This window comes from Colossoma macropomum, unplaced genomic scaffold (genome assembly GCF_904425465.1).
Source record: "Colossoma macropomum unplaced genomic scaffold, Colossoma_macropomum, whole genome shotgun sequence".
Taxonomy (NCBI): domain Eukaryota; kingdom Metazoa; phylum Chordata; class Actinopteri; order Characiformes; family Serrasalmidae; genus Colossoma; species Colossoma macropomum.
The window spans coordinates 35,130,083-35,141,428 of record NW_023494793.1 but is presented as its reverse complement, the minus strand read 5'-3'; the positions used below and the strand labels follow the sequence as shown (position 1 = coordinate 35,141,428).

At 41.7% G+C, this 11,346-nt stretch overlaps 1 protein-coding gene across 1 annotated transcript in view; it reads right to left on the bottom strand.

Annotated features, from left to right (window-relative positions):
- Positions 1-789: 789 nt before the first annotated feature.
- The window catches only part of tafa5l (TAFA chemokine like family member 5, like), a 99,154-nt gene continuing 88,597 nt past the window's right edge, over positions 790-11,346 (bottom strand). The window contains exons 5-6 of the mRNA XM_036579360.1: positions 8,981-9,024; positions 790-2,127 (exon numbers count right to left, since the gene is read on the bottom strand). Of these exons, the coding sequence (XP_036435253.1) occupies positions 9,001-9,024 (24 nt within the window). The 3' untranslated portion in view covers positions 790-2,127; positions 8,981-9,000. The remainder of the gene's footprint in view (positions 2,128-8,980; positions 9,025-11,346) is intronic.

The window sequence follows — 11,346 nt, the reverse complement described above, 5'->3', positions numbered from 1 at the left end:
TTCTGTTCTTTTCAGGAGACTTGCTTTCAGTTTTTACAAGAAAACTACAAGGAGATTTTTCCACACCTTCAAGTTCAGTCTTAGAAGTTGGTTGCATGTTTTGCTTCTCACCATCCAAATATTCCCAAACACATTTAATGATGTTGAGGTCTGGACTCTAGGGTGGTCAGTCCATTGTTCTGAGAACTCCACCAGCTTTTTGTTTGATTTGCAAATTCTTCTTCTTTTTCTCAGTGAGGGTTTCTTAACAGCTTCACATCCTTTCAGACTCATAGTGCTGAGTTGTCTTCTCACAGTGGAAGGATGGAGAGAAACACCTGTGTATTCTTTCAGACCTGAAGCATCTTGAGTTTCTCCTCTCTCTCAAAGACGAAAGCTTTATGTGCTGCTTTTCTGACAGTTTTGATGGTCTACCACAGGGGTGCCCAATACGTGGATCGCGACTGACCAGTTGATTGCACAGTGCATGTAGGTAGATTGCGCCTCATTCAAACAGGCTATCAAATTTCAACCTTTTCCTACTGCCTCTGGCGGTGGACAGGTCAACGTGATTGGCTGACATGAAATGTGGCCACTATCTCTTTAAATTACTGCTTGTTACCACAGCTACACCACGGCTACTTAAAGCACTGCGGTGAGTTTGCCTCTCTAGCAATAAAGAAAGTTTTCATTGATCAGTGGCCACTTTGTGTAGCGCCATTTTTACGTTTTTCTTTTGTAACCTACACTCAGTGTGGGATGAGTGCGAGACAGAACACAAAGAAACCAAAAACGTCCATGCAGAGCTGAGGGAGGACTATTTTTTGTCAAACTTCAAATCCATCTACTTGATTTGCCAAATAGCCATCCCACTTCCAAACAAGGGGAACGTCGAGAGGCATTTTTGAGCTACTCACGGAAACTACGACAACGAATTCCCAGCTAAAAGTAAACTCAGGAAGAAAATAGTTGTTCAAACTACATAAACCTGGTTGACAATAAGGTTAGGGTGATTTTTAGTCATTTATCCTGTAATGCTGAGTATCAATATAGACCAGTGAAGTGCATAAAAAAAGATTCAAAGCCTTTTTTTTAAAGGTAGATCACGATGACCTGTCCACTGGAAAAAGTAGATCTCAAGCCACAAAAGTATGGGCACCCCTGGTCTACCAGGTCTTGCATGGTCATTAGGAATCTCATTTTCTCTGCATCTTCTATCACTTTTGATTAAACACCTGTTTTTTCACTTATATTCCTTTGATTTCCTCTCTTCTTTAGGCAAGTGGATTATCTTATATCTAATCTCAGAAATATCTTCCGAAAAATGAATCATGAGTACTTAACGGCTGTTTTAAACGGAAATTAAATGAATATAGGGTGGTCTCTGAGTTTTGCACAGTACTGTATGTCTTATTCATGTAGAAATGATGTACACATTTGAATCAAATAGATTCATCCCTCTTTTTCAGTGGCAAAGCGGTCATTCAGTCCAGCCATTTGTTGACATTGTCCAGTACTGATTTGTCCACTATTTTCAGTTCAAATCTCCTTGGGGTTTAATGTCTGTATTCGTCAGGACTGCAGGGTGGTCACTGTACCCTCATCAGGACGCATGTCCAAAGCATGCTGTCTACATTTTTAAGAAAAGACTGACTCTGGGGATGAAGAAACATCACAAAGGCATCATCCAGGTTGTCAGAGCTCTGTACTCTTCAGAATCCCAAGCTTGATCATGTTCTGCTCGGATAATCCACGACTGTTGGGTTTCACAAGCTTGTTTGGCATCTTCGCAGTTCAAACTACGAAGCTTCCATCCACTCTGAGCTTCATAAGAATGCAAAGCTCCAAGTCTGACATGGATGTGTTTTACAGTTCTGCCTCGACGCAGGCCTATTAATTGTAACCCAGGAGACGAACGCCACAGAGACGGGACGTTCCGTATTATGTCCTCAGAGAGTTCTCGACTGTCCGTGACCATGGTGCTGGCTCCTGTAAGAGGGGGAGGAGGTTGCGGGGGGTCCGTGGTGCGGTTTGGGTTGGGTTGGGGAGGGACTGAAGGGGGGGCGCGAGTTGTTTTAGCTCCAGGATGAGAGGATGTGTTTGATGAATGACTTCTGGTCTGCAATGTTCCCATGAATGTCAATAGACCTGCATGACACACAAAGAGAAAGAGAGACAGAGAGGGAGAGCGTGAGGACGAGAGGAAAATACACTGTGCACTATGATCAAAGCAGACTGAGTGAAACAGGCAGCATGCGGCGCTCTGTTCTGCCGGACGCCTTTTTTCGCCCCACTCCGGATTTGCATTTTCATTGATCTTCTCGCTTATGTTGATTTCATGCGGTTGGCAATAAAATTCCATTACGAGTTGGAGGAACAATCCAGAAAGGTAAGGCTACAAGAGTTAGAAAGGCTTTGTTTTTGTTAAATGAACGGCTCCCAGTAGAGGAAACTGCATCATCTGTTGGTGTTTGACTTCTAAAAGTTTATGTTTTTAATATCTGCACGAGTTTTATTGAGCATAATCCCTGCAGGTCCTCATTATCCAAGTTTTCACTCAAGTTTGAGAATCTATAATTCAGCTATAGTCGAAGACGTGCAACTAACAGTCTCTGTAACACGCTTTACCACATGAATGAATAATTCACGATGGGAATTTTTGTGAATTTTACTGGCCAAATGAAACTTTAATAGACTTAAATGTAATTTCACAGATTGGAGCAGAATTTCATAAATTCCAGCCCTCCTTGCACAAATAAATATTTATGATATCCCTACTTTCCCCGTTTCATCCTGACGCTCTGTAATTGCCTATGATTCATGTGGCTTTCTCTGTCGAGGCCTGAGAAATCAATCTCGGGACGATGAGGCTGTAACACACTGGAAATGCAGATAACAGTGCCACAGGCTTCGCCATAACCACAACGCGCCGCTCTGATCTGAAGCCCTGTGCAGCTCCAAAATACACCCGGAACTGATTATTATTTTCCACATCAATTTTTATTTGTTGATATATGAAATCGGCAACCCACCTCACTGCCTTAATTTCTCCCAATGCAATGTAGGCTTTATTTTAAGATCACAGCATGGCTTTTACTGTGAGGCAGGTTAAGAAAGTTCATTTAAAGGCAAATAAGCAAACAAACCAATGCATTTTCTCTCATGTTGCTCGAAAGTGTTCAGGGAATACACTCAGGCTGCTACACTAAGCCATTTGCAGCAGTTTCAGGTGCAAATTGGACGCATTCTGCCCTCGTGTTATCTAAAAAAGTGCCCACTTTATAGGCCATGCGCATGGAAAAATGTGTCTGCATATGCATAAAGGATCATGCAAATGTGGGCGGACAGCCCAGATGAAGGACTGGATGTGTGATTACATATACTAATATGTCATTTTTCATGTTCTGTTTTGTCTTGGGATTTGAGACCCCTTTTAAAGCCTGTTAGCTTTAATCTGGTCTGAAATTTTGGTCTGAACCCGAACACAGCCCAGTCTCGCGTTTTGAATCCGGATCTGAGCCGGGCAAAATTCTGTCCAGACGTGACCTGTCACATATCACATAATCAGTACAACAAATGGTCTGTCCAAAACTTACCCACACTAACTCATCATCACCCAAAGTGGTGAAGAAACCTGACAGGATTGCCATCACCATGCGCCAACAATAATAGCTATCATTAGATCACAGATAACTGAAAAACGCTATACTAAAATTAAGTTTAAATCCTGCTTTAACAAGTGTACACATCAAGCAGTGCTTTCAAACAACAATCATAAAGCTTTTTGGTATTTTTCCTCAGTTTCCTTAGTCGTATCCATTTCCATCTGTTAGCTACACCGATCAGGCATAACATTATGACCACCTCCTTGTTTCTACACTCATTGTCCATTTTATCAGCTCCACTTACTACATAGGTGCACTTTGTAGTTCTACAGTTACAGACTGTAGTCCATCTGTTTCTCTGCATACTTTGTCAGCCCCCTTTTACCTTGTTCTTCAGTGGTCAGGACCCCCATGGACCCTCACAGAGCAGGTACTATTTGGGTGGTAGATCATTCTCAGCACTGCAGTAACACTGACATGGTGGTGGTGTGTTAGTGTGTGTTGTGCTAGTCTGAGTGGATCAGACACAGCAGTGCTGCTGGAGTTTTTAAACGCCTCAGAGTCACTGCTGGACTGAGAATAGTCCACCAACCAAAAATATCCAGCCAACAGCATCCTGTGGGCAGCGTCCTGTGACCACTGATGAAGGACTGGAGGATGACCAACACAACTGTGCCCTACCCACCCACCCAGAGAGAACGAGACTTTCTAGCCCCATTCAGATGGGATTAGTTTTACATGCAGAGGCGGGGCAATGTAATTTTACCTGCATTTCACTGTGATTCAGACATTTTTACAGACTGTGTGCTCCCCGAATCAGTAAAGATCTTCTGTAAACCGAGCCTTAAAAATAACCTCATATTAATCCTGTGCGAATCGACTTGTCGGTAAAAACGCTATCATATCCTGTGGAAACAGAGTTTCTTAAGAAGCATTTACTTGTGTTCTCTGGTGATGCTGAAGTCATCTTCTTCTTCGCCAGCTTCTTCTAATTCTTTTCAAATTATTACAACGCGTGAGGCGCCCGAATGTAACTGCTGTACCATTTAGAAGAACTGAACAAGAAGCTGGTGAATAGGAGGCTTCATATATAATGTTACTGTCCTGTCTCCCGTGTACAACATTTAAATTTTACCAAAGAAAAAAGTTTGATTTCATGCAGTGAAGTTGACTGTAGGCTGTGAATGTCCGAGCTGATGGCGATGTTAATGATGCACTGCATTCACTTAAGAGAGTGAGGTAAATAGTCAGGGTGAACTAAATAATGGCCAAATTAAATGTTTAAACATCTTTCCTACTCTTTTCTGCCTTACTCTATTTCTTCACTTAGAACATATTAGGGAAATATACTTTAGGCTAATTACTTAAGTGGCTGACCCCAGCAGGTCAGACTAAAAACTTTTTGAAGGTAACGAAGAATAAAGTGAGGAGAAAAGCAGCAAAATGCTGGATAAAATCTGTTAAAAATGTAAAGTGAAATTTAAACCTGACCTTAGAAAATGTCGTCCAAACCTATCTGGACCTTACTGAACCTGACGTGAGCAAGCGCAAGCTCTAAGCCAGGGGTCTCATACTCAAATTACCTGGGGCCCACTACCCAGGTGGTCTATTTCAAAGGGGCCAACTGAAAAATGGAAGGAAAAAATGTACTCCATGCTCTGCGTCTACTGCTGTGTCAGGAATGAATCCGCAAAGGCAGTTTTAACTAACTATCCGTCTAAATGTGTATAGGAACTAAGCTAATTATAGGTAAATTACAGCTATGCCTGCTCAATGTGCAGTGCTTATGCTCCTTCAGGTTTTCGTTTGAATGGTCCCCCTCCTCTCTCATCAGTCTTAGCTGATTTTATGTAGCTTATGTCGGTTAACCAGTCACAGTATCTGGCTGGAGAAGCAGATTTAGCCCTTTAATGTAAAATTTAGCCACAGAAAAATAAAAAGATTTGCAAGATTTAAGGATAAATTGCAAATATGTAATGGGCTGTATGAAGCTGGGCTGGTACTTTGAGACCCCTGCTCTAAACCCTGTCTCATAAGTGTGCAGTTATTAGGCAGGTCCTGTGGGCAGTTGTGATTAGCCACAGCCTTAGTAACGTTGATTTCAGATGCATATTGCAGTTGCATCAAACTGCATTTTGTGCGGTGCCTGCACTCATTTGGCTCTCAGAGCTTTCGCGCAGACCAGTTTTAAAGACTTACTTTTAAGATTAGTCCTTTAAAATCTCTTTGAGCTGCCAGACACATCCAACTGCCAATCAAATCCTGTTTCATCTTTTCTCAAGCATTGGATTTTACCAATATGTTAACTTTTTACATAAAGCTTTTATTTCAGCCTTAACAGGATGACTCAGTAATGCCTTTGAAGTTGACACTTTTCACAGTCCCTCTGGTTGGGGAGGCATCTTGGATTTGTTTGTTTGAACTGTTATTTATGCAGGAATCAATTTTGATTTCTTATTTTTGTTTTTATAAAAGAAGATGTATAAAACTGAACACATGATGCATAAAGGGCATCCTAATGAGGACATTAAAATCAATATTAATAAAATATCCCCCAGCAATAATTATCTATCCATGAAATAAGAAGAAAAAGGGACGGCTGCGCAGCACCTTGACTGACGGGTGCTAATTGCTTCAAGGCTGAGCATAAACATATGCTGAGTTCTGTTCTCGCGTCCCCCCTTCTTCTCTCGCTCCACACTGTTTCCCATCCGACACACACTCGTGGAGGGAAGCAAGCAGCGGTGACAAACAACAGCTGGCATGTGAATATATCTTGTTAAATATGGCTGCATCCCATTCCCTTCCTCCCCGTGCTGATGAAGGGTGCGACTACAGAGACACAGGCGCTACGGCGGCAAGCAGCCCAGGGCTTTGGGGCTGCTGGTCACGTCCCAAACGGTCATCTCCTCCCTTCATCTCTGGATCCCTGGCGCAGCCGTGGCCCACGGCTGCCCTCTAATCCCGCTGAGCAGGTGGGTCCTTACTAAGACAGCTTAATCAGGCCTGTCTGAGCAAAACTGCCTGGATAAATGATAAGATTTCCACTTTATTTCTGCTTCTACTCATTTGTACTACAGTCAGTAAGCTGTCTGGAGAGAGTGGAAGAAGGCTCCTCTTTATTGTGCAAAACTTTAATTAAAGATTGATAAATATACATATATATATATATCATTGCTGTCATGTCAAAGCCTTTTATACAACAGTTAGCTCTGATAGCGCAGCCTGGTTCCACTGATCAATGGGGCTAAGTAACAAATGTGTATTCTACTTCACAACAGAAAAAAAAATATTCGATCATTTCTATCCACCTTATTTGATGATTTGAATGACCTATGGACAAGTGGAAACAGACAATATAATAAAGGTGACATTAATATAGCAGCAAACAACTCTTTTCTATGTAAAGACATAATAATGTAATGATGTCCTGAGCAGAGAATGAAGTCACGCTGCCTCTGTCTGTGTGTGTAATCTGAGCTTCTCTGATTCTGTTTTTATAGCTGGTCCAGCTGCAAGTACATGTTACTCCCACCCTTTGAAAACGATGGCCCTCCCCATGTTTTGTGTTGCCCTCCCCAGACAGTGACCGCCAATACAGTGTGCGTGCACAAGATGAGAACATTTGAACAAGAAGCTGAGGCGCCAGAATGTAGTCTTTAGAGACATAAAACAATAAATTAAAGAGTGAAGACTCTCTTCTTGATTAGGTAAAAACAGTAATGAATGATCCGTTTCTTAACCTGATATTTTGGCCACATTCTCAAAATACAGTGGCCCTGTGAAAAATAAAGTCAATACACTGCAAAAAGTGTATCTTTGCTAAGTAAAATCACACACACACAGACGCATCTTCTAAGCCACTTATCCTTCTGGGTCGCGGGGGGAGCTGGAGTCTATCTCAGCAGTCAGTGGATGTAAGGCAGGATACACCCTGGAAAGGTCACCAGTCCATTGCAGGGCAGACACACAGACATATACATTTACACACACACTCAAACCTAGGGGCAATTTAGCATGTCCAATTGGCCTGACCACATGTCTTTGGACAGTGGGAGGAAACTGGAGTAGCCGGAGAAAACCCACGCAGACACATGGAGAACATGCAAACTCCACACAGAAAGGACCATGGTCGTCCGGCTGGGGAATCGAACCCAGGCCTAGGTAAAATCAACTTAAATCAAATCAATATATATCAAATTTGAGATAATTGTAAAAATACTACAAGATAGTTTTATTTATTTATGGCTGTTTCTTACTTGTTTAAAAAAAAAAAATATCAAGTAAAATGATCGCTCTATAATGACAGGTAATTTTGCTTGTTTCAAGCATATTTCTTAAAATAAGTAAAATTATTGCCAATACAGTGAGAAAATTTTACTTGATAAATTACTTAAAAAGCAAAAATGGCTATAAATAAGTTGAATAATAGTTTTATAGTAAGCTTACAACAATCTAGACAAGAATAATAGATATAGATATTTAAAATAATTTCACTTGCCAAGATACCATTTTTTGCAGTATATGATAATATTTGACCTGCAGCTTGTTTGGTTAGGTTCTGTAGGAGAGTATGATAACAGGCCTACATCAAATTCCAAACCTGTTGTTGCCTTTAAGCAAGCTATTTGGTTGGTAGCTATGATGGCGAAACACACAAGCTAAAACTCACCAGAAGTGTACAGAATACAACTGGACAGACAAGATGGGCTGTGAAATGCTTTATGGACTTGCTACAACAAAACAACATTCAGGTCAACCTGGCAAGTAATGAAGTATTTAAAAAGTGAGCTGAACCTGATATTGTGCCATTTTTATAGCTCTATCCAGGACAGTGCAGTAAAGTTTTGAATTGGATTTTGACTATCTCTCCTTGATATTTCATTAAATACACATCCAAAAAATTAATAAACCTAGATTTCACAACCAAATATATTTGTGGCTAGAAACTGACTAGCGATGAAGGGCTAAAGCAGGGGTGGGAAAAGGGGAGGACTGGATTTCAGCACACTTTGGTGGTTTACCTGCTCCAACATATCTACTAAAACTGGTTACTAACTGCAGAGTTGAATCAGGTGCTTTTGAGCAGGAAAAGTCACCAAACTGTGCAGAAATCTGGCCCTGGGATAAAGGATGGCTAACAGATTGAGACACAGTTTTAACTGTGCACCAGAAAGGTTGGGGTTTCTAATAAAGTGACCAGTCAATGTATATATCGTCGCTGTCGGAACAAAACCTTGTATCTCCAAAATAAGCTAATGCAAAGAGATTTTATGCTAAGTGGCTTTGGACCTTTTTTGTTTGTCCATTCTTCATCTAAAATTTGTGACTCATGCTTTTGTTCCAACAGCAATGATATCTTTGTGTGTGTGGTTGCAAGACAGAGCTGTCCTCACCTCTTTTCAGCTGATGTCCTTTAAGATGGCTCCTTTGGCAGCGGCTAAAACACAGGAAAGAGAAAAATCTTCAGTCGGAAACATTAAGAAACACATAACATTTAACATCTCCCTCTAAATTACATGAGACAATCTAAACAGAGGGGACTTGGTAGGCTTTGTGTTTCTTCGGCAAAATTAAACCAACAGTTGGACGTTACACCTCTCAAGGGGAACTTCTACCATAAGCTCATGTTCCCCATGTCATTTGGAGCCAGAGTAACATTACAATTAAATCGAATATTACCCGGAGACTCGTCATTATTGTGCCGCAGTTTGCGTAAGTTCACTCGATTTTTCCCTTGGCGTGAGATGGAGGTTCTACTGCAGTTTCCCTTCTGTATGCATATAATTATTGCATATGCAATAATGTATGCATAAGTATGGAATTTAAGGAAGCTCCCAACTTTCCTCTTCCCTGTCCAAGACTTTTAACATCCCCGCACTCTCTCAACGCTTTAGCGTCTTGGCAAGATAAAGCTGTTTGGACTGACTGTACTCGTTGGCATGCCAATGACCCTCGGAGCCACTTATTGGCAGCGGATCCATGCTGATTGGCTCCGCGCACTGTCGTTCACAGCAGCCTTGGCAGTGCCTGTGGGCTCAGCGGATGGATGGATGGTTGGTATTCTAGCCGTCCGCCTGCCTTGCCCAGGGAGGCTGGTGCTATCTGTGAAACAGTGCACGCAGCAAGCCTGATCTATAGCTCCTCTCCTCAAACATGTCATCTAAATGCTAAGTACCCTTGCTGCATCGTTAAATCAAAACAGAAAAAAATAAGGGCCGGAGTAAGCAAACAAGAGAATCCTGCGAGAAGGCCTCGGATTTCTGATTTGATTTTTTTCTCCCCCATTCTATCTCAGGGCATTTTGAAACATTAAAAAAATCAGAGATATAAAAAAGCTTGCTGAAGAAGTTTAAAGAGACATAAATAAGACAGATGGAAGAGAAAAAAATATGTTAGCGTGTCAAAATGCTAGCTTTTCTTCCCGCTCATTTGCCTTCAAGGGAAAACACTTTTTATGGAGTGCTGCTGCCTCACGCCTGCTTGGCTATTGATTGGGCGACACCAACTCAGGAGGAAAAATGCTGAAGCGGCGCTTGAGGGAAGCACTATTAACTGTTCCTGCTAATTAGCCTAAAAGGCTAACAAGGTAAATGGGCTCTCCTGGGGGAGGGGGTTAAAACAGATACAGAGAAATATGCATAGAGATCGAGAAGGTTATCTATTGAAAGAGAGTCTACCATGAAGAAGTAAGAGAGAAAATGAAAGAACGAGACAGAAAGAGAAAAAGAGAAAGTTAGCCTTAAAGGTTAACAGGTTAAATGGGCTCTCAAGTAAGGGGGTAAAACAGAAACAGAGAAATACACGCAGTGATTGAGAAGGGAATCTACAGAAAGAGAGTCTACCATGAGGAAGGAAGGGATAAAATGAGAGAACGAGACAGAAAGAGAGAGAAAGAGAAATTAGCCTGAACGGCTAATAAGGTAAATGGGCTCTCATGAGGGAGGGGGTAAAGCCAGATATAAAGAAATACGCATAGTGATCAAGAGCGGAAGCGGCAGAAAGAGAGTCTACCATGAAGAAATAAGACAGAAAATGAGAGAACGAGACAGAGAGAGAGAGAGAAAGAGAAATTAGCCTAAAAGGCTAACAGGTAAGTAGGTCCTCCTGAGGGAGGGGGTAAAGACAGATACAGAGAAATATGCATAGAGATAGAGAAGGTTATCTAAAGAAAGAGAGTCTACCATGAGGAAGAACATGATAAAATGAGGGAATGAGAAAGAGAGAAAAAGAGAAATTAGCCTAAAAGGCTAATAAGGTAAATGAACTCTCATGAGGGAAAGGGTAAAACAGATAGAAAGATGCTCAGTGATTGAGAAGGAAATCTAAAGAAAGAAAGTCTACCACAAAGAAGGAAAGGATAAAATGAGAGAACGAGACAGAGAGAAAGGAAGAGAAATTAGCCTAAAAGGCTAACAAGGTAAGTAGGTCCTCCTGAGGGAGGGGGTACAGAAAGATACAGGGAAGAACACATACATAGAGAGGGGAGTCTCCAGAGAGAGTGTGCAGTGTACCGTGAGGAAGTATAAGAGAGAAAATGAGAGAAAGAGACAGGGAGAGAGAAGTGAGTAGCATACAGCTAGCCGCTTTTGCAAACAATTGGCTGAAACAGCCATCCTGCTTCCTCTACACAGCAGGAGGCTGTGTGTTAATATTGTAGTGCGGATGCCTCTGGGCACTTGTCTGAGGCAGGAAGATGAAGAATAGGTACGCTGCCTTGCTAGCAGAGCGGCCCAGATTGCTAATGTGTACTCCGCTAATT